The 24,663-nt window shown below is 39.0% G+C and overlaps 1 protein-coding gene across 3 annotated transcripts; it reads left to right on the forward strand.

Annotated features, from left to right (window-relative positions):
* The first annotated feature begins 4,352 nt into the window (after positions 1-4,352).
* LOC131927150 (cysteine-rich secretory protein LCCL domain-containing 2) lies at positions 4,353-23,939 on the forward strand. Of its 3 annotated transcripts, none has more exons than XM_059282869.1 (10): positions 4,353-4,749; positions 6,587-6,872; positions 7,168-7,321; positions 8,117-8,229; positions 9,300-9,412; positions 10,406-10,503; positions 11,553-11,699; positions 21,279-21,542; positions 22,649-22,793; positions 22,877-23,939. In XM_059282869.1, the coding sequence occupies exons 2-10, from the start codon at positions 6,618-6,620 to the stop codon at positions 22,977-22,979; spliced, it is 1,392 nt and encodes a 463-aa protein (XP_059138852.1). In that variant the 5' UTR covers positions 4,353-4,749; positions 6,587-6,617; the 3' UTR covers positions 22,980-23,939. The 3 variants fall into 3 exon arrangements, with proteins under 3 accessions (XP_059138852.1, XP_059138850.1, XP_059138851.1); XM_059282867.1 differs by having other exon boundaries at positions 4,354-4,749; positions 21,273-21,542; XM_059282868.1 differs by lacking the exon at positions 4,353-4,749 and adding an exon at positions 4,839-4,905 and having other exon boundaries at positions 21,273-21,542.
* The last annotated feature ends 724 nt before the right edge of the window (positions 23,940-24,663 follow it).

Below are 24,663 nucleotides of genomic sequence, written 5' to 3' on the forward strand. Positions count from 1 at the left end.
TAGTCCACGACCTAACCAATACCAAGTGACCTTACACAAGTTGATGAAAACCGTCTCCGGCTAGGGAAGTTGAGCCAACATAGAAGATATGAAATAATCAGCGGCAAATGTGTCACAAAGTTGTCAGTTCGTCACTTAATGAACACAACCCACGTTTGATGACTTAGGCTATATGTGTGTACACTAAGTCATGCATCAGTAAAAATGTTAATTAAAACGTTAATTAAAACGATTGAGGAAAGATAATTAGTTTTGTTTGCTAGGTCAGGGTTTTGATTACTGTAGTGTAAACGAATAGTGAAGTGTATTTGACGTGAGTAATCTAATGTACGTGAGTAATATAATGTACATTAGTGGTGGGTGTACATGAGGGGTGGAGTGTACATGAGTGGTGGAGCGTGCTGTCAGCCCTACCCCCCCCCCAACCTCTGAATCCTCCACCGTTTGTTAGCCCTACCTCCCCCCCCCCCAACTTCTGAATCCTCCACCGTTTGTTAGCCCCCCCCCCCCCCTCCCCCCGTCTGAATCCTCCACCTTTTGTCCTACACATTCAATAAGGAACTCCTACAAGAAATAGATCAGCCCATTATTCTGAAGTAGCTCTTCAATTGTAAGTCACCATTTTACAGCGCACTAAATCCACTAGTACAAAATAAAATCAAACGACTGTATCAAAATAAGTTCTTGCGTCAAATGATTTTATGTTGAAGTGCCCGCTACCTTTTAAAATGGTTGACGTACAATGAAACTTTCGCTTAAAGCAATTCTAATACAGTTTTTTTTAATTCGTCAAACGTTTAACTGTTTGATTACACTAACTGTAACACTTGAAGTTTGAAGGAGGGTGGGGGTGAAGATTTGTCTATGGAACCTTGGCGCTAGTGGAAGTGGTTATTGAAGGCTGATTTCCCCCCCCCCCCCCCCCACACACACACACATTATGGGGCGTCGTTTTACGTTGGTCGTCACGTCATATAGGTAGTTTTGTATTGGTCATTATGCAAATCACCAGGGGTCATGCTGTAATACTTACCGTTTCGGTTCGAGCAGTTCATAAGCAAGCGCATTGATGCGTGTCAAGATTTCACTATCCACCCCACCTGTCCGCGCTAGGTGAATGAACCACCTTGGTGTGGGGTGTGGAAGCACTGTGGAACCGCCACGATAAATCAAGTGTTGGTGTCAGTTGAAAACCTGTTGATCCGCTTCGGTCCTGAACTTTTCACGCTTGGCTGACTTCAAGCAGACGTTTGTAGAATGTAGCAGCAGACTTGAAAAAAAATCGAGAGCGGGACTTGACGTAATTGTTCGTTACCGTTACAAAATCTAAAGACCTTTGAAATTTGAATCTTTGAAGTGTGTCCAGAAATATCGGGGTCAGCATTTAAAAAGTTTTACAGTAATTTTTAGTTTAATGTTTTAAAGTCGGGTTGGGATTTTGTTGATAACTGCGAGTAGAATTTTTCTGCGGGATCTGTGGCTTAGGTGTGGTTTTGTTGGGATCTGATGACATTATGACGGTGACATTTCTAGACGGTGTCATTTTGTTGGATGTCATTTTGTGGGGCAAACAATATCAGAACGGGAGCTTTGGTTTCAACACGGTCGTCACGTGATAAGGTTTATTGTCATGTGATAGGGTTTATTAACACGTCTGTATGTCTGAGATAAATTTGTTGGATGTGTACAACTTTGTTTGTTGGATGTGTACAACTTTGTTTGTTGGATGTGTACGACTTTGTTTGTTGGATGTATACAACTTTGTTGGATGTATACAACTTTGTTGGATGTATACAACTTTGTTTGTTGGATGTATACAACTTTGTTTGTTGGATGTATACGACTTTGTTTGTTGGATGTGTACGACTTTGTTTGTTGGATGTATACAACTTTGTTGGATGTATACAACTTTGTTTGTTGGATGTGTACAACTTTGTTTGTTGGATGTGTACAACTTTGTTTGTTGGATGTGTACAACTTTGTTTGTTGGATGTGTAAAACTTTGTTTGTTGGATGTATACAACTTTGTTTGTTAGATGTGTACAACTTTGTTTGTTGGATGTGTACAACTTTGTTTGTTGGATGTATACAACTTTGTTGGATGTATACAACTTTGTTTGTTCGATGTATACAACTTTGTTTGTTGGATGTGTACAACTTTGTTTGTTGGATGTGTACAACTTTGTTTGTTGGATGTGTACAACTTTGTTTGTTGGATGTGTACAACTTTGTTTGTTGGATGTGTACAACTTTGTTTGTTGGATGTGTAAAACTTTGTTTGTTGGATGTATACAACTTTGTTTGTTAGATGTGTACGACTTTGTTTGTTGGATGTATACAACTTTGTTTGTTAGATGTGTACGACTTTGTTTGTTAGATGTGTACAACTTTGTTTGTTGGATGTGTAAAACTTTGTTTGTTGGATGTATACAACTTTGTTTGTTAGATGTGTACAACTTTGTTTGTTGGATGTGTAAAACTTTTTATTTGGATGTATACAACTTTGTTCGATGTATACAAATTTGTTGAATGTATACAACTTTGTTCGATGTATACAACTTTGTTGGATGTGTACAACTTTGTTTGTTGGATCTATATAATAATTGAATGAAATCAAATGGTATGTGATGTGGCGGGTGGTCAACTTTCAGAGTGTATGTTGATACCTTAAGCACATGCTGTGCTTAAAGTTAACTAAGGTTAAAGTTAGTCCATGCATTATTCATGGTTTTTGTGGATGTGTCTAGATATGATTTTAATAGTGATACTAAACCACATGTTATGTTGCAGTGATACTAAACCACACGTTATATTGTAGTGATACTAAACCTCCTGTTGTGTTGTGATATAGGTAGCCACAAATAGCGAAGAGCAGAAAACGATCACCATATTAATCCAGATATTGTTATGCAATTATCACCATGATAATCCGTGGCGACACCTTCATAATCCACCTGCTAATCCAGCAGCATGATAATGCTGTTATCTACAAGTTATCTCTAGGAACAAAACGAGCCACGCCCCCCTGTTATCTATATAACTTATCACCTGAAGTGAAACACCTGGGCAGATTTTGAATGACACACCTGTAGTCTAACTGGCGATCTTTTTGTTTTCATAAACTCTAGTCTCTCGTCGTAGTTAGGTTTGTTGTCAAGTTTGAGTACACATGACCTAGATGCCGAGGTCAGGGTGTGGGTCAGACCTTCGTGTGGTGTGTGGATAGGTGTGGGGAGCTGTGGTGTGTGGAGAACTGAGGCGTCGCGAGGCGGGGTCGGGGGGTGCGGATCGCACCGGGTGACACCATTTAGGGGGTGACACCAAGACCAAAAATTGAAAAATGTATAATAGAAAAATGCTTCTTGCCAGTTTAATTAATTATAACTTATAAGTCTTATTAAGTGCAAATCAGGGGGTGACACCTGAAAGTAACCTGCCAATTATTGAGAAAACAATTTTACATATATATAAACTGATACTTTTTTGTTGGGGGGGGTGACACCATTAGGTGCCGCACCGGGTGACACCCGACCTAGCGACGCCCCTGGTGGTGAGGTGTGGATAAATGTGGTGTGTGGCTTGGCTAGGTGAACGAACTGATCTATCTGACCGGACGAGTAAACAAAGATGTGAAGCACATCACGTGACATCAAACGGTGGACGTGACCCTAACATCGCGATAGTACACTTTTACTGTGGTGGGGGGGGGGGGCAAGCTGCCGTTGCCCGTGGGTGGCATTTCATCTGTCCCCCTATATATATATGCCGTCTGGGAGGTCGTGAGTGCAGTCACACGCCACTGTCTTCAACATATGGACAATTTTTTTAACATTAGTTGAACAAGTCGTGGTAGCGTCTAGAGACAGATGTTGGTTTGTTTTTAAAGTTTGGAATTAATTGAAAACTTGGAGCCGTATATTATAGCAGTTTTAAATCTGAAGCCGTAAAATGTAGCCGTGCTTAAATCTGAAGCCGTAAAATGTAGCCGTGCTTAAACTCTGAGCCGTAGAATGTAGCAGCTTTTGATACGTGGACATTGAGCATGTTTTATAACGCAATACTTTAAAACTTTGTTTTTAGAAACCGTTTTAACGTCGCGATATTTGCTACACTAAAAAACGCGTTCTGCATTCTTAAGTCGTGGTAAAACTTAGTAAAAGGATAAGTAATTCATGGGTTAGTTTTAGCGTTATACATACCAATGTATAGTGCTGGGTGCAGGGTGTTGGGGGGGGGGAGACAAGGCGGATGGGCAGGGTGTAGGGGGGAGGTGGCAGAGTGTAGGTGACAGGGTGAAGGACGGAGGGCGTATGTTGGAGGATGTACGGCGCAGGTTGAGGAACTAAATCTGACTGCCGTTTTGTGTTGACTGATTGAAAACTGTGAATATGAACGTGTTTACAGTGTGTGACAAGTCCGCTATTTTTAGACGGTTTCTCCACTTGAATGTGTTGAACTGTGTTACCGTAGATCTACTGATATGTGACTGGCCTGGACGGCATAAGCAGAGACCCATTCGTTAAATCACTTGCCTGGGCTAGAGGCTATCCAAGGACTTGATTCGGTGAGACTGTGTAACTGACATGTGCCACTGACATGTGCCACTGACATGTGCCACTGACACAGATGACATGTAGCACAACCCCGGATTGACAGTATGTGTTACAGCAAAGAAACTGGATTAACGTTTGGATTGAAACAATGGGATTAGCGAGCGAATTATAACAATGGGATTAACAAAAGCCCGAGGTGGGTATTAGTTTTTGTTTTGTTAAGTCTATGATAGAGCTACAGATTGTGCATCAGACCAGCATACAAAACAACAACAGCAGACAGTAGCGGCGTGTTGTCGTCGTGTTGTTTGTCGTGTTGTTGGTCGTCCACGTTCTGGATAAAGTTGGCCCGGTAAAGTAAAATGTTTTAAACTTTGATTCATTTACTTAGAGACCGTCAGTGTACACCATAGTCACGTGTCACCCGTAATGCCATTGACGCTTTCTTTATTATATATTTAAAGGAAAAAGTGATGTACTCATTTTAGTGTAATTTTATAAAAGCTAATTAGTATAAACGTTCTTTTAAAATTTTATTTTCAAAACTATTTTTAAATTTTAAATTTTCATAGAAGCGTCTCTATCTAAAGAGGGTTGTGCACAGAATGAACGCAACCTATATATATATATATATATATATATATATATATATATATATATATATATATATATATATATATATATATATTATAATAGCGCGGAAAATTAGTGCTTTATATTATTTATAAAGGAAACTTTAGTCTATTTAAAATTATATTAAACATCTAATTAAATCTAATTTAATGAACATTTCATTGTCATCGGGCTTGAACTCGGTGTCAGGTTTTAAAGAAATCGGTTCAGTAGAAGTGGTCGAAAGTATGCTCGCGAGTTTTGACCAATGACGAAGCAAGTAAAAACAATAAAGCTCGACGAATCGTGTTACATAAAAAGCTTCTAAATAAACAGTAAATATTAAATTACGAAATAAGTTTTCTCAAACTTTCTTAAACTCCAGACTTTGATATTTGCGCTCTATTCTTTGGCCACGTCGGTCCCAGCAGCAAATATGAACATCAACGTCAAATCCTGATAGCAGCAGCAAATGTTGACACTGACATCAAATCCTGATAGCAGCAGCAAATGTTAACACTGACATCAAATCCTGATAGCAGCAGCAAATGTTGACACTGACATTATATCCTGACAACTATTGACTACAGAGGCAAATACTGACATTGACACCCCATCCTGTATGTCTTGCGACACCCCATACTGACAGTCTCAAGTCTTAAGACACCACGCAGATGTCTGTGTTGAGTGTGAAACTATAAACTACGTATGATATCAAAGACTGCACTGATCCAAGTATTTCCTGTTTACTATAGACCAGATAACAATTGTAAACACTGAGACAATAAACTACCAGTTGTATTATCTACGTCAGACAGCTGGGAATAAATCTCGCGAGAGTGACGTGTTTGATCTAACTGGTGCAAAAGTTAAGCTAGGATTAAATCCTTTTGTTTATTGTTGCTATTTTAAGGAGGTCTAGTACACCACCCCGCCCACACACACACACGACATTTATTTTTTATCTTTTAGTTCACATAAAAACTGTCAACCAAATTTGAACTTTTTGTTATTCTGAGTTCCATATCAGGCGATTCCAGAGTTCAAAGACATTGAATGTAAGATTCCGCTTTTATCTTAAAGACATAGGCGTATCGTGCGTCAATGATTTATGAAAATGTTGAATACGGAAATAGACGGCCGGATGACACAAAATGTACCGGAATATAATTCTGGTGAAATACCAGACCAGCCTCCACACAGGCAGGAACAGACACCGCCCACTTTAAGAAACTTTATAAACGGCTGCACCGTTCACACTGTTCACACATTTCAAAACATTTCTCGCGTTCACGTCCATCTGACCACCAAGTGACAGACATTTTAATCTGATCGAATTTTAAACTCCTGAGCTTATTTTAATCTGATCGAATGTTAAACTCCTGAGCTTATTTAGTTTTATGTTATTGTTAAAATACCAGATTGTGTCAGCCGTTGACTGAAGATTCAGACATGCGCAGTCCTCACATCAAGCTCGCCGTCCACTTCCTGTTGTCGATGACGTCCTTGACCTTTGTCCAGTTACCGGCGTCAGATGGCACTCTCTACTGGTCACGTGACGATTTATTTACACTGAGGGGCAACTACACCTGGGGCTCCAGCATCAACAAGACACGCTTCACTGAGCAGGAGAAGAATTTGATCCTACAGATCAGTAACGCCTACAGGAGTATGGTGTTTCCTAGAGCTGTTGGGATGAAGGAGTTGGTGAGTGGGGGTCTTTGTGTGGGGGTCTTTGTGCGTGGTCTGTGTGTGGGGGTATGTGTGTGGGGGTCTTTGTGGGGGTCTTTGTGAGTGGGTCTTTGTGTGTGGCGGTCTATGTGTGAAGGTTTTTGTCGGGAGAGCTTTAACTTGGGATCTTGGGGATTTTTGTGAGTAGGTTGTGTCTTTGCATAAGTGTAACGTGGTTCTTTGTGTATAGGCTAATGGAATGGGAGCCATGAGTCATGAAGAACCTTTGTCCTAAGTGATTGCAATGTGTAGAACTGTTTTATCCGTACAGATTTGGGACAGCCAGTACGAAGACTACGCCTACAACCACACCCAGAAATGTACCGGCGCCCACAGCTCTGGAACCATCAACTACGTCACAACTTTCCCCAAGGTATACACGACAACCTACAGGCTGAGGGGAGAAGTGCTCTACTATAGATACGGTTGGTGCCCTTTTAAAACATGAATCTACATCCGTGGGTTGCTATTTTAATGGGCTAATATTTGTTCCGTCCATCATTTCCCTAACTACTCCCTAGGTCACGCGCGTAGACTCTTTGATTGGCCGACCTTTCTCCATCTAGTACCCTCTCTCGTAGATGATCCATCAGCCTCTCCTATAGAAGCTCCATCAATCGGCCTCTCATATAGGAAGCTCCACCAATCAGCCTCTCCTATAGAAGCTCCACCATTCAGCCTCTCCAATAGAAGCTCCACCAATCAGCCTCTCCTATAGAAGCTCCACCAATCAGCCCCTCCTATAGAAGCTCCACCAATCAGCCTCTCCTATAGAAGCTCCACCAATCAGCCTCTCCTATAGAAGCTCCACCAATCAGCCTCTCCTATAGAAGTTCCACGAGCCTCTCCTATAGAAGCTCCACCAATCAGCCTCTCCTATAGATGCTCCATCCACCAGCCTCTCCTATAGAAGCTCCACCAATCAGCCTCTCCTATAGAAGCTCCACCAATCAGCCTCTCCTATAGAAGTTCCACGAGCCTCTCCTATAGAAGCTCCACCAATCAGCCTCTCCTATAGAAGCTCCACCAATCAGCCTCTCCTATAGAAGCTCCACCAATCAGCCTCTCCTATAGAAGCTCCAACAATCAGCCTCTCCTATAGAATCTCCACCAATCAGCCTCTCCAATAGAAGCTCCACCAATCAGCCCCTATTATAGATGCCCCTTTCTATACGCCAGTTAATCCAAGCAAACGTTCTTCCATTGTTTTAATCTGACAGACTCAGCCTACAGCATCGAAGAAGCGTTTTACATGTTCTGGGCGGAGGGATTGAAGTACGACATTTACACGGATGGTTGCACCCACCCCCAAACATGCGGGCACTACAGAGTGGTAAGGGATTATTTATACGTATACACGGGACTTTTACGTATACACGGGTGCCTTGAGATACAAAGTCGCTCTGTAACCGTGATTGTATGTCAGTTTGCTCGTATATCAAAACAATTTTCACCATTGGAATTAATTAAAACGCCACTAGTACGTTCCGGCCCCCTAATGGTACCCCAGTTATTTTTTTAACCTGTTTTTGTGTAAGAAAAATATGAATTGTCAAGTTTCTGTACATTTTTTTCTATATTTTTTTTTCCGCTAAATTTTGAAAGACTTTCTCTCAGACGAATCTCGCCCCTCAAATGTTTCTCGCCCCTCAAATATTTCTCGTCTTTCAAATTAAAACATACATATTTAACACATTTGACCAACAAAAGGTCAGTAAGAATACGAGAGACTGAAAGACTCAAGGGAAGCCACCATGAATTTTGTATCATATTTTATTCAACACTAGTCATCGGTGAAGTATAGACCTATATTAAAATGTTATACTTGTTTGAGAAATATATTTTATTAAATAGTTATTGGTCAAAACGCAATGTACCTTACTACACGTTGAACGATTTTAACGACAAAGCATAGAAATAAGTAAATAGCTAAAAATCCGACACATTAAAAATTTGATATAACAGGCTATTTATACCAATTAGAAAAATTAAAACCAAACTATATACATTATTAGTCAACACCACAACATATTAATTGCATATACTGATTAAGAGACTTAAATTATTCCGTTAAAATCCAGGCTGTTCTATGGTATTTATGTAGTTTTTTAAACTAATTTTTATTTTCATCATCTTTGGCGGAGAAATTTGTATAAATTTCATAGCGTACGTCTTGATAAGTAGATCTATATCTAAATCGAATTTGAACGAAATAGCTCATTTCTTCATATTCTAAAATTGGAAGCTATAGGAGGCGATTCTTAATGAAAATGATGTCATTAATATTGTTTATCATTTTCGACATGCTATTTTTTATTCTTCAATCAATGACGCACATTCTAGCTCGTTCATGTTTCTTTGTGTTCTGTTAGTGAACTATTTTTACCCCTCCATTCTGAACAGCTAATGAACGAGGTATCCTACAGAATGGGATGTGCTTTGAACTTGTGCAAAAAGTTCACAGAGAGCACCTACCCAACACCAACCACGTTCATAATGTGCAGCTATGATGGCCAGTAAGTTACTTCCCTTTGGCTTATTTCTTTGTACTAATAAAACAGCCTTTAAAGAAAATTCAAAAAATTCAAAGAAATATTTTTTTGTGTATAGTAAGAAAATTTTGTCAAGCATTTCAAGAATTTCAAACAATAAAATTATTTTTATTTTAAACAAATTTTAAAATTAAGATGAAGGCAGGTGCCTAGTATTAAAAAATAAATTTACACCTACTAGTTAAAATACCAACTTCATCATCTCTACTACAACCCCAATTTAATTTATCTGATGGACTGACCGGTCCCCACCACCACCTTAATATCACCACTAATCTCACCCCCACCTTAATCTCCCCACCAGGTACACCACTAATCTCACCCCCAACCCACCTTAATCTCCCCACCAGGTACACCACTAATCCCACCCCCACCTTAATCTCCCCACCAGGTACACCACTAATCTCACCCCCACCTTAATCTCCCCACCAGGTACACCACTAATCTCACCCCCCACCCCCACCTTAATCTCCCCACCAGGTACACCACTAATCTCACCCCCACCCCCACCTTAATCTCCCCACCAGGTACACCACTAATCTCACCCCCCACCCCCAACTTAATCTCCCCACCAGGTACACCACTAATCTCACCCCCACCTTAATCCCCAACCAGGTACATCACTAATCTCACCCCGCACCCTCACCTTAATCTCCCCACCAGGTACACCACTAATCTCACCCCAACCTTAATCTCCCCACCAGGTACACCACTAATCTCACCCCCCACCTTAATCTCCCCACCAGGTACACCACTAATCTCACCCCAACCTTAATCTCCCCACCAGGTACACCACTAATCTCACCCCCACCTTAATCCCCAACCAGGTACATCACTAATCTCACCCCGCACCCTCACCTTAATCTCCCCACCAGGTACACCACTAATCTCACCCCAACCTTAATCTCCCCACCAGGTACACCACTAATCTCACCCCCACCTTAATCTCCCCACCAGGTACACCACTGACGTCAAACCCTACACTGTCGGACCTGCCGGCTCCAACTGTGAAAACATGGGCTACTCGTTTCAATACATCAGGAACAATCTCTGTAGTAAGTTGGGAACAATCTCTGTAGTAAGTTGGGAACAATCTCTGTAGTAAGTTGGGAACTATCTCTGTAGTAAGTTGGGAACAATCTCTGTAGTAAGTTGGGAACAATCTCTGTAGTAAGTTGGGAACTATCTCTGTAGTAAGTTGGGAACAATCTCTGTAGTAAGTTGGGAACAATCTCTGTAGTAAGTTGGGAACAATCTCTGTAGTAAGTTGGGAACAATCTCTGTAGTAAGTTGGGAACAATCTCTGTAGTAAGTTGGGAACAATCCCTGTAGTAAGTTGGGAACAATCTCTGTAGTAAGTTGGGAACAATCTCTGTAGTAAGTTGGGAACAATCTCTGTAGTAAGTTGGGAACAATCCCTGTAGTAAGTTGGGAACAATCTCTGTAGTAAGTTGGGAACTATCTCTGTAGTAAGTTGGGAACTATCTCTGTAGTAAGTTGGGAACAATCTCTGTAGTAAGTTGGGAACAATCTCTGTAGTAAGTTGGGAACAATCTCTGTAGTAAGTTGGGAACAATCTCTGTAGTAAGTTGGGAACAATCTCTGTAGTAAGTTGGGAACAATCTCTGTAGTAAGTTGGGAACAATCTCTGTAGTAAGTTGGGAACAATCTATGTAGTAAGTTGGGAACAATCTCTGTAGTAAGTTGGGAACAATCTCTGTAGTAAGTTGGGAACAATCTCTGTAGTAATTTGGGTGTTTGTCATCATTGTTTATACTTGAACGGGTTTGGAGGTCGGTAACTAATGGGTGTGGGATTCAGTGACCTTTCAACTCTGTTGTGTCAAAGATTCTAAACAAAAGTGGTCTGCAACTTATCACATTATACAAAACATTCCATTGGCGGTTTTAAGAAATATAGCACATGATAAAATCACGGTCTCAATTTTTTTAAGCCATGTTTAGTGAAATTTAATTTTATACAAATAAAATCTTCCATACAGACCAAGAATTGCTATCACCACTGCTTCCCCCGTCCCCCTGCTTCTCTCCCTCCCCCCCCCCCCCTCCACATTTTCTACCTTGTGATACGTTTTTATCTGCAGTCAGTCCCAACATGAGGTTATTTAAAACCGGCTACGACGGCAACACAACTGTGCTAGGATTTGATTACAACGACGTCGTTATGGTGGAGGAGATGAACCTCACCACACCAGCCCAGACTACACCACCAGCTACAGCAACATCAGCAGGTAGCAATGTATCTGAGGCTACATCATATTTAACCACGCCTACATCAACCGAATCACAATCAACTACAACATCAGTAACAACAACCCGAACTTTAACAGCAACAAGTACACGCACAACATCAACTGCTACACAAATAACAACCACACAAGGACCAACAAGCACACCACTAACAACAAGTACTATAGTAACACCAACAGCAACCACACCAACAACAACAACCACACCAACAACCACACCACCAACAACCACACCACCACCAACAACAACAGCAACCACACCAACAACCACACCAACAACCACACCAACAACAACCACACCACCAAGAACAACAACAACCATGCCAACAAAAACAACCACACCACCACCAACAACAACAACAACCACACCACCACCACCAACAACAACCACACCAACAACAACTACACCACCACCAACAACAACCACACCAACAACAACAACAACCACACCACCACCAACAACAACCACACCAACAACCACACCACCAACAACAACTACACCACCACCAACAACAACCACACCAGCACCAACAACAACCACACCACCACCAACAACAACCACACCAACAACCACACCACCAACAACAACCACACCACCAACAACAACAACCACACCACCACCAACAACAACCACACCAACAACCACACCACCAACAACAACAACAACCACACCAACAACCACACCAACAACCACACCAACAACAACCACACCACCAAGAACAATAACAACCACACCAACAACAACCACACCACCACCAACAACAACAACCACACCAACAACAACTACCACACCAACAACCACACCACCAACAACAACAACAACCACACCAACAACCACACCAACAACCACACCAACAACAACAACAACCACACCACCACCAACAACAATAACCACACCAACAACCACACCAACAACCACACCACCACCAACAACAACAACCACACCAACAACCACACCAACAACCACACCAACAACAACAACAACCACACAAACCACAAGTACAAGCAGAACGACCACAACACCAACAACCACACCAATAAAAACGACAACAACCATACCAACAACTACGCCAACACCACCAACAGCTACCAACCCGACAATAACACTTTTACCAACAACTATAACCCAAACATCTACAAATTTACCCTCCACATCACCAACATTGATCTTTACAACATCAATTCCAAGTTCACCATCACCCACCTACATCTTATCTTCTCCGCCCTCCCCCTCCACCCCCCTAACAGACCAGCAAACGACCAGGTCTGACCAAGGTGTGACCTACAAACGTACCGTCAATGACGCTAATCACAACAGACTAGCTGTTGCCCTCTGGGTGATTATCCCGTCCCTCACACTAAACTCTCTCTTATCCCGTCCCTCACGCTAAACTCTCTCTTATCCCGTCCCTCACACTAAACTCTCTCTTATCCCGTCCCTCACACTAAACTCTCTTTTATCTTGACAAAAAATAGAACCTTGAAACTTCTCGAAACTTCTCGCTCGAAGAATCTCAGAACAGAAAATTGAATACCAACCCGCTGACCAAGTCGATAATTTTTTTGTATCGATAAAAACATTCTTACAGTAACCAACTGAATCCCAAAGTCAAATCTGGTTATGTATGCCATGAAAAAAATCGGCTAAAGTTTTAATTCCTAAAACTCGTCTGATTAGAGAGATGAATATGATAATCGTCTATTTGACACAGGTGGTCAGTTGGTCATCTCATGATTTTTTTCAGCTTAGATTATCAAACCAGGAGAACTGGTCATCAAATCTTTCGTCCTCTCCGTCATTTCCTGATAAACCATCAGATCTAATTAATATTGATCCCCTAAACCAGGGTCTCCAAACTACGGCCCGCGGGCCGGATGCGGCCCTCGAAGTCCTCTCATCCGGCCCGCGGAGATCTTTTTGACCAAGAAAAAATAGTTTGTTGGTGATGGCTGAGGAACTTTGCCCAGAAAAATCAAAGACATGCCTGAAAGAAACTGGCCCCCGAATTGAAATTTGATAGTTAATGCGGCCCTCGGAATAAAAAGTTTGGAGACCCCTGCCCTAAACCATTTTAACGTGGCCTTCTGTTAGTCTTTTAACTCTTTATGTGTGTGTATGATCAAGGTGAATTAGTGTATAGAATCCTGGTCATCGGATCAACAACCTAATTATTCATAAATCGGATGTCTCATTCTAGGGTGTTGAACGGAAGTCGTCAGTGCGCATGTCAATCAGAAACTGAAACAACCAAGTCGATATATCTAGTCACGTTCGAATATTAAAACAATTTTAATGCAAATAAAAAAGGAAATTGTTTTCTTTCCTGTATTATCTTTTATTTTGATATATTGAGTTGTTTTTCTAATAGCAAATGCCATATTGAACTTTCCCCATAAAATGGAGTTTATCGTACTCTCGATTTTTGTTAAACAACAAAATATCAACAAATCATTCAAAGTGTGGATATGAGGTTTTATTTAATAGTGAATTTACTGCTTCATCAAGAAGGAAATAATTTTGACTAAATAATTAGACAATTTGAAAAAGAAAAAAAAATATCCTAGGTTGGCCTACGATGGCCTAAGATGGCCAAAGATGGCCTAAACTTTACCAATAGAAAGTGACTCAACAGCTCTAAGGATAAGAAAAAATAATTCACAAGCGAGAATACCCAAACAAATAGTTGATTTCAATACCTCATCCAGTAATGTAAGAAATGGTTGATGATGTCAATGCCCAATCCTTTTTATGTTGAAACACTAGCAATCCATATGTCCACTTAAGACCGTTAATTATTTTTTATGGTCAGCAACGGAGATCACATTATAGTCACCTTTATGATCAGTCTTATGGTCAGTCTTACGGTCACATTATGGTCAGTCGTATGGTCACATTATGGTCAGTCTTATGGTCACATTATGGCCAGTTTTACGGTCACATTAGTGATCCAACTATGTCCTTACCTGAATGAGCCAACTACGTCCTTGACATCATTTGTACACGTGTTCTTGAGATTGATGGACCAACTGTGTCCGTGGCCTAATTTGACCAACTGTGTCCATGGCCTAATTTGACTAACTGTGTCCGTGGCCTAATTTGACTAAACGTGTCCGTGGCCTAATTTGACTAACTGTGTCCATGGCCTAATTTGACTAACTGTGTCCATGGCCTAATTTGACTAACTGTGTCCATGGCCTAATTTGACTAACTGTGTCCGTGGCCTAATTTGACTAACTGTGTCCGTGGCCTAATTTGACTAACTGTGTCCATGGCCTAATTTGACTAACTGTGTCCATGGCCTAATTTGACTAACTGTGTCCGTGGCCTAATTTGACTAACTGTGTCCGTGGTCTAATTTGACCAACTGTGTCCATGGCCTAATTTGACCAACTGTGTCCGTGGCCTAATTTGACTAACTGTGTCCATGGCCTAATTTGACTAACTGTGTCCATGGCCTAATTTGACTAACTGTGTCCGTGGCCTAATTTGACTAACTGTGTCCATGGCCTAATTTGACCAACTGTGTCCGTGGCCTAATTTGACCAACTGTGTCCGTGGCCTAATTTGACTAACTGTGTCCATGGCCTAATTTGACCAACTGTTTCCGTGGCCTAATTTGACCAACTGTTTCCGTGGCCTAATTTGACCAACTGTGTCCATGGCCTAATTTGACCAACTGTGTCCATGGCCTAATTTGACCAACTGTGTCCATGGCCTAATTTGACTAACTGTGTCCATGGCCTAATTTGACCAACTGTGTCCCTGGCCTAATTTGACCAACTGTTTCCGTGGCCTAATTTGACCAACTGTGTCCATGGCCTAATTTGACCAACTGTGTCCATGGCCTAATTTGACCAACTGTGTCCATGGCCTAATTTGACTAACTGTGTCCATGGCCTAATTTGACCAACTGTGTCCATGGCCTAATTTGACCAACTGTTTCCGTGGCCTAATTTGACCAACTGTGTCCATGGCCTAATTTGACCAACTGTGTCCATGGCCTAATTTGACCAACTGTGTCCATGGCCTAATTTGACTAACTGTGTCCATGGCCTAATTTGACCAACTGTTTCCGTGGCCTAATTTGACCAACTGTGTCCATGGCCTAATTTGACTAACTGTGTCCATGGCCTAATTTGACCAACTGTGTCCATGGCCTAATTTGACCAACTGTTTCCGTGGCCTAATTTGACCAACTGTGTCCATGGCCTAATTTGACCAACTGTGTCCATGGCCTAATTTGACCAGCTGTGTCCATGGCCTAATTTGACCAACTGTTTCCGTGGCCTAATTTGACCAACTGTGTCCATGGCCTAATTTGACCAACTGTGTCCATGGCCTAATTTGACCAACTGTGTCCATGGCCTAATTTGACCAACTGTGTCCATGGCCTAATTTGACCAACTGTGTCCATGGCCTAATTTGACCAACTGTGTCCATGGCCTAATTTGACCAACTGTGTCCATGGCCTAATTTGACCAACTGTGTCCATGGCCTAATTTGACCAACTGTGTCCATGGCCTAATTTGACCAACTGTGTCCATGGCCTAATTTGACCAACTGTGTCCATGGCCTAATTTGACCAACTGTGTCCATGGCCTAATTTGACCAACTGTGTCCATGGCCTAATTTGACCAACTGTGTCCATGGCCTAATTTGACCAACTGTGTCCATGGCCTAATTTGACCAACTGTGTCCATGGCCTAATTTGACCAACTGTGTCCATGGCCTAATTTGACCAACTGTGTCCGTGGCCTAATTTGACCAACTGTGTCCGTGGCCTCTTTGGTCCCATTGTGTCCTTGACCTCCGTGATCCAGCTCTTTTCTTGACCTGTGGAGTTTTCCCTTGACCCTGACCTTCACACTCTCTGAGCTACTCCACTTACAGACCCACTAACCCGCTCATTACATCCTTACTTACATCACAATACCCATGAACTCATTCGCTACATCCTTACTTACATCACAATACCCATGACCTCATTCATAACATCCTTACTTACATCACAATACACGGACCCATGAACCCATTCATTACATTCTATATTTATACCATACCCTGCAGCTAAAGCCAAAAACAGCTAACTATAAAAATATGATGTTTTTTTTCACGCATTGCTTTATGTTATATACACTTATGGTGTACTTTTTGAAAAATGTATCCAGTTCTATTTATAATCTTAACATTAACAATATTTTGTAAATATGAATATTACAAATATGTAGCCTGTATGCTGGACATACATATACTACATTTAAATATATCTGCTACAAAGTGTGCTACATCCCTACTGCATGTAAATATATTCACATGCCCAATCTATGTGTACCTACCCTCAAGAATAAATACTGTACTTAATCAAACTCTCATTTTTATTTGTCTAAGACTGTAATCAAACCTACACATTCATGCATCATTTTTATTCTAAACCATTTTGTAACTCGACATTTTAAAACAATTTTAGGGGAACAATAATATGTTTATACATCTTTACACATACATGTCAACATATAACTAATATTTATCCCGCACCCTGATTTGATCTCATGTGCTTGCTTATATTTATTTGACGCTTGTGTATTGTTTCACTCATCTGTTAAAATTGCTTTAATTAATATGTAATCATTGTACATAATGGTGTAACATATAGGATTGTATTTAAGTTACAATTTAATGTAAAAACCTAGGGACCTATATATTTTATAATGCCGGATACTGTGTTACAAGAATAACATGTACGCAATTAAGTTGACCTATTCCCTCTAACCAATCCAAAAAGCAGGAATGTAGCCAAAAAAAAACTTATAGATTTCACTGTTATAAAACACTGTCGCCTTACCCCCGATATAGCACAAGAATAAAGTTATAAACTAACCCTTGCATTATACAACACGGAAAATTAACCATTATAATCGATACGTAATTATTAATTTTAAGGAACAAAAACTTGCTTTTATTGTAAGAGAGTTTTTCTATTTTTGTAAAACCATTTTTATAATTGAATATATTTATAATATTACCATAGTTTATACACACCACGATTATTTAGAATAACAAACTAAATCGTATTTTGTTATTTGTGTTGCGTTGTTCTATTTTCGGAGTAAAAATCTCAATTTGAATCCTCGACTATAAACAAATGTTGTCTTAAGCGTTGACTTCATACGGTGTGTCTACCTGTCTGAACATTATATAATTTAAGTAACACCAGGTAAAGGTGTTTTGATTTTATGTTGGTGATGACGTACGTTTGTTTTACGTCATTATCACACAAGTAACCTACTATGTACTTAAAAGTACCATGTAATAAATTTTAAAAATTCGTATTAAGAGTATACGAATTTTTTTTAATTTAAATCTATTTTGTGTAGAATATATATATTTTATTTTAAACTGAATGTTTATATCTGAAAACAGAAATTTAAAAACAAATGATGAATAAATAATGTTTAGTCCCAAACACTTTCGTTTATTTATTTTTTCGGCTTTTTTGTTCGCGAATATTTTCTTGTTCTTCACTTAGTTAATGTCGTCTTATAATTAATTTATTTTTTCGGCTTTTTTGTTCGCGAATATTTTCTTGTTCTTCACTTAGTTAATGTCGTCTTATAATTAATTTTTGGTCAGTGAAGTATTTTAGACTTTCTTTAGTGGATGGAGTATTTTGGACTTTGTTTAGTGGCTCGAGTATTTTGTACTTTGTTTAGTGACTCGAGTATTTTGTAGGTTTACCAATTCAGACTTTATTGGGTTGTTTGTTGTAAACTTCAAACAGTGGTTGTGGTAATTTAGAACGTGAGTAGTTCTGGGTGTTTAATAAATCAGTGAATTATCTCCCCATAACAACATGTCACACGTTTCGTTGATGACAATGGCAGGATTTATTTTACAAATGGACATGAAATTAAAATATAATGTACCTACCAGCATGTTGTGTTTAGAAACGTGTATGAAAGCTTAAGTATCATGTACCTACCAGCATGTTGTCTTTAAAAACATGTCTGAAAGCTTAAGTATCATGTACCTACCAGCATGTTGTCTTTAAAAACATGTCTGAAAGCTTAAGTATCATGTACCTACCAGCATGTTGTCTTTAAAAACGTGTATGAAAGCTTAAGTATCATGTACCTACCAGCATGTTGTCTTTAAAAACATGTCTGAAAGCTTAAGTATCATGTACCTACCAGCATGTTGTCTTTAAAAACGTGTATGAAAGCTTAAGTATCATGTACCTATCAGCATGTTGTGTTTAGAAACGTGTCTGAAAGCTTAAGTATCGTGTTCCTACCGGTATGTTGTATTTAAAAACTTGTATGAAAGCTTAAGTGTCTTGTACCTGCATGTTTATCTACCTTGCTTTGTCCACCCACCCCCACACCCCCACCCCTCTCCCACCCCCACAGCTTAACAAAATAACTGCTTTGTATGCCATTGTTGCTATATTCAAATAATACATATGTTGCATAGTATCTATTAATGCAAGAGATATCATATTGCAAAGTATAATGCTAGCTAATGATTAATTAAATGGTTGTCGATCGGTAATGTATAACATCACTTATGACAAGTGATGTATAACATCACTCATGGCTAATGATGTTTAACATCTTTTATGACTAATGATGCATGCCATCACTTATTACTAAGGATGTTTAACATCATTTGTAACTAATAATGCATGACATTACTTATCCTAATATATAAAAGCCCAATGTGCGCACATCTCTCTCTCTCTCTCTCTCTCTTTCTCTGTCCGCAAAAAATTTTCGCCGGACATCACGTCAGAATCGGCAGCGATATATGGAGAACTTTTTACGGACTTTTGTTGAAAATAATATGTTAGATGTTTTAAATGTATAACCACAATTTTACTTAAAGAAGAAAAATAAAAATTAAAGGCGTATTCGAATGTAGAGAAACAGTATTATTTATGCAACCGGAAAAGCATTAATACATGTGAAAAAGAACGCATAAAACTGTGACGTCGCTATTGCTTATACATTAACTAATGACGTCATCTGCTGTGTTTTGAATGAAAAGAAATGAACTATTTCATTCAAATTTGATTTAGATCTACGTACACTATGAAATGTATACAATACAATTTTTCCGGCCTAAACTCATACAATTTATTTTATTTATTTGGATTCTAGATCTAGAGATTCTAGATCTAGACTAAATCTAAATCTAAATCTACGCAATAACTAGATCTAGACGTAGACGCTAAGATCTAGATTTAGACTCTAACTTCTCTAAAATCAATTCCAAAAATAAATTTCTATATTAGGACTAAACTATTTCAAGACTTATTTATTTTATACAAAATCTTTGTTTGGAACTGGCTAATTTGGGATAAAAAATTAATTTGAAAGAATAGGCATATTCGCGTAAGTTAAGATTTTAAAATACGTGTTTCATTCTCCGTATTTTATAAGTTGCCTAAATAGCGGAGATGTTAGTGTACATTAAACCACGCAGGTGGTGCGGGTTCGAGACACAGCAAGTCAACTTGGTTAATGTATTCTTTTTTATTATGCTCGGGCTAAACTTAAAAAAAAATTCTTTTAGAAATCTAGATCTAGATCTAGATTGTCGGGTGTCCGATAGGGCACTTCCCGGCGCCGCAGGCGCTTCAAATTTGGCATGATCTTGCCTTGATGCGACAGAACACGGGGGCCGGTTGGCCGAAAAGTCTACGATGTGGGGGTCAAAACTGACCTCGACTGACCGGTACCTTATATGAGCTATAAATCGAAAAAAAATGTCCACGGAGGAACCTCTTCATAACTCTTGAGGTCGTAGACCGACCTTCGGGCGAATTAATTAAGCATTCAAATTCTAAATGTTTTCGAAAGCCTAAGCGAAGCTGGGCAGCATGCCTAGTAATTAATAATGGATGGCATTAGTTATAACTAATGACGTACATCATAACGTATGACTAGTGATGTATGGCAATGAAGTATGACATTCCTTATGACTAATGACGTATAACATCACCTAAAATGACTAATGACGTATGACATCCCCTATAACTAATGATGTATAATATAACTTATGACTAGTGATGTATGACATCACTTATGAGTAATGAAGTATGACATCCTTTATAACTAATGACGTATAACATCACCTAAAATGACAAATGATGTCCGACATCCAAAATGACTACTGACATATGACATCCCCTATGACTAGTGACGTATTACATCACCTAAAATGACAAATGATAAATGACATCCCCTTTGACTAATGACATATGACATCCCCTTTGACTAATGACATGTGACATCCCCTATGACAAATGGCATATGACATCCCCTATGACAATTGACGTATGACATCCGTATGACAAATGACATATGACATCCCCTATGACAAATGACATGACATCCGTATGACAAATGACATATGACATCCCCTATGACAAATGACATGACATCCGTATGACAAATGACATATGACATCCCCTATGACGTATGACATCCCCTATGACATATGACATCCCCTATGACAAATGACATATGAACTAAAACTAAAATGTGTGTCCCAAGTTCCAGAGTGTAACAAGACCAGTTACGGACGGGGATGTCAGCAGACGTGCAGGTGTGAGGAGAGCCACACGGACAGGTGTCACGTGCTGGACGGCTCATGCACGTGCATGTCAGGCTGGACGGGAGAGTTCTGTCAGACGGACGTCAATGAGTGCTCCAACACCAGCGTGTGCGTGGACGTACACGAGACGTGCGTCAACTACAACGGCTCGTTTGAGTGTAGATGTGGAGATGGGTACAGGAGAAGTAGCGGCCAGCGCTGTCTTAAAGGTTTTTCCCACGTTCTCTTTAACTTGCTTTCGCGTCTGATTGTTTGTTTGTTTGGTTCTCCAATCAAATCTTGCGATCGAAATTTCGGGCACTTCTCAGTTAGCTAGCGCACTGAAATTTTCAGGGAAGCTTTGTTTCCGATGACAATAGAATATTCAATTGTTATTATTTATTTTTTTTTAATTTAAGTAACTTGATCCTAAATAAACGGTAACATTCGTGGGTTGTTGCTTGATATTCGCTAGAATCCTCCAATTTTTTAAGTGTCCAATGGGATTATCCGTCTCAGCGAAATTCTGTTTTACTAGAATTTCTTTAGCAGTGTATTTACATCTGGTTGGTTGAAAACTATTATATCAACTCCCGCGGTCTTGTTACATGTCTCAAGTTCTCACGTTACTACGGCTTTTAAGATTAGGCCTCTATTTTAATTACTGTAATTAATCCAGGAGAGAATGCCTGTCTTACTGCTAATACATATCAGGGTAGCTTAGTCCGTACTTCACAGAAAAATGTTTCAAACAACATATTAATGTAAATAATAAATCAATAGTCTGCCCACATATACATACATACTCGTACGCATAAATAAACATATACGTGGTCGGGTAGTTAAGCGCATGTTTACTAATCCCATAAGTCCCAGGCTCGAATATCCTTGTCCTCTAGGTTGGGGGATGAACAGAGGATCAGAAAATATATCTCATTAAAACACGCAGCTGAATCAATCAGGATGTTCAATCATTTAAAAATGTCATAAAAAAACGTTTTCATAACAAACTTTTGTGTGATAATGCACTAAAAGGTAGAAAATAAATTATACACTACTATTTAAATAACTATAAAGAAAAGCGAGATTTTCGGTATAGCAACCATGAGCTTTACCGACTCGACCACGCCGACCCCCACACGACAAACAAAATAAGGTAGCTGGGACGATATATATCATGATTATTAGTTTATATATATATATATATATATATATATATATATATATATATATATATATATATATATATATATATATATATATATATATATATATATATATATATATATATAGTTAACCTTATCAGGTTTTAAGATTTAATCTTGACTATTGACAGAAACAGAACCTGATGTAGTGCTGATTATTGGCCTGTGTGTGGGACTCGGTCTACTGTCTCTAGTGTTGGTGGCTGGTGGGGCGCTAGTCTGGCACTGTAGGACATCCGGCAGGACACGTCGGTCCTTCCAACCGTCGCTTCCTCTGTAAGTGTGCACATACATCTTTCTATCAAAGATATTTTTTTTAAAATTTCACTTTGCTAATTTTTCCACCTAATCTTTCACAGGCAAACATCGGGCACCAGACCAACAAAAGTCATGCACGGCGGTGTAAATAACAACAGTAAACCTAACCATCATCAGAACACATATGTTAACGTTAGTGGCTGATGTGTAGACACAGTAACACAACTAAACCTAACCAGAACACATGTGTTAACGTTAATTGTTAACTTTTGATGTGTACATCTCGACAATGTGTACTAGGGATTTTGTCTATTGAAAGATTTATAAATGCTTCTTAAAACAATTTATCATCTATTAGTTTAAACAAGCTGATTAAATATGTAAGCAGATAAAGTACGTCAGCAGATAATATACGTATACCCATAGTAACCATTCACTTAAAAGACAAAATTGTACTTGTACAGTTAAACTGATATGTCATTTGGGTGTATATATAGAGGTGTGTGAATGTCATTTGAATGTTTTACAGGAAACAGACCTAAACACAATATTCTGTTTATGATGCAAACCAGCGAATGGTTAACACATTTTTAACAGTGTAAGGGGGACAATTATAACGACTATTGAAGGTTAAACATTATCTGAAATATTGATTGGAGGTTCTAGATTATCTGGAATATTGACTGGATGTTATAGATTATTTGAACTATTTACTTGAAGTTATAGATTATCTGGAATATCGATTGGGGGTTAAAGATTATCTGGAATACTGTGGCTGTCAATCGTTTTGACAGTTGTTGTCAGTTTCATAGTTTGGTAAGTTACCACAACTGAGTGGACTCAGGACTTCCTTCCCTGGAGTCTGTGACCGGAACTCAAGACATTTGGGTTAGCAGTCGTGCGAAATAAATGCTTCTCTCTATAGGCAACAAACATTTTTACTGGCTGTAAACTTGTGTCATTAGTTCTGTTATAGTTACAGCAGTACAGAATAAAACTATAAACATGTGTCATTAATTCTGTTATAGTTACAGCAGTACAGAATAATGCTATAAACTTGTGTCATTAGTTATGTTGTAGTTACAGCAGTACAAAATAAAGCTGTAAACTTGTGTCATTTGTTCTGTTGTAGTTACAGCAGTACAGAATAAAACTATAAACATGTGTCATTAATTCTGTTATAGTTACAGCAGTACAGAATAATGCTATAAACTTGTGTCATTAGTTATGTTGTAGTTACAGCAGTACAGAATAAATTGCAACATGTCTGGAACTGAGGCATGTTAAAATATCTCTTTATCTCAGCTACCAGCTTGTTAGTGGAAGTAAAGTAAACGTGTACGTCTCTAATTCAAACACCATTGAATTGATCAAGTTCTAAAGTCTCTAATTCAAACACCATTGAATTGATCAAGTTCTAAATTTACTAATTCAAACACCACTGAATTGATTCAGTTCTAAAGTCACTAATTCAAACACCATTGAATTGATCAAGTTCTAAATTTACTAATTCAAACACCACTGAATTGATTCAGTTCTAAAGTCACTAATTCAAACACCATTGAATTGATCAAGTTCTAAAGTCACTAATTCAAACACCATTGAATTGATCAAGTTCTAAAATCATTAATTCAAACACCATTGAATTGATCAAGTTCTAAAATCATTAATTCAAACGCCATTGAAGTGATCAAGTTCTAAAGTCACTAATTCAAACACCATTGAATTGATCAAGTTCTAAAGTCACTAATTCAAACACCATTGAATTGATCAAGTTCTAAAGTCACTAATTCAAACACCATTGAATTGATCAAGTTCTAAAGTCACTAATTCAAACACCACTGAATTGATCAAGTTCTAAAATCATTAATTCAAACACCATTGAATT

This window comes from Physella acuta, unplaced genomic scaffold (assembly GCF_028476545.2).
Source record: "Physella acuta isolate Inbredline_101_S28 unplaced genomic scaffold, ASM2847654v3 ptg001377l, whole genome shotgun sequence".
In the NCBI taxonomy this organism is placed as follows: Eukaryota; Metazoa; Mollusca; class Gastropoda; family Physidae; genus Physella; species Physella acuta.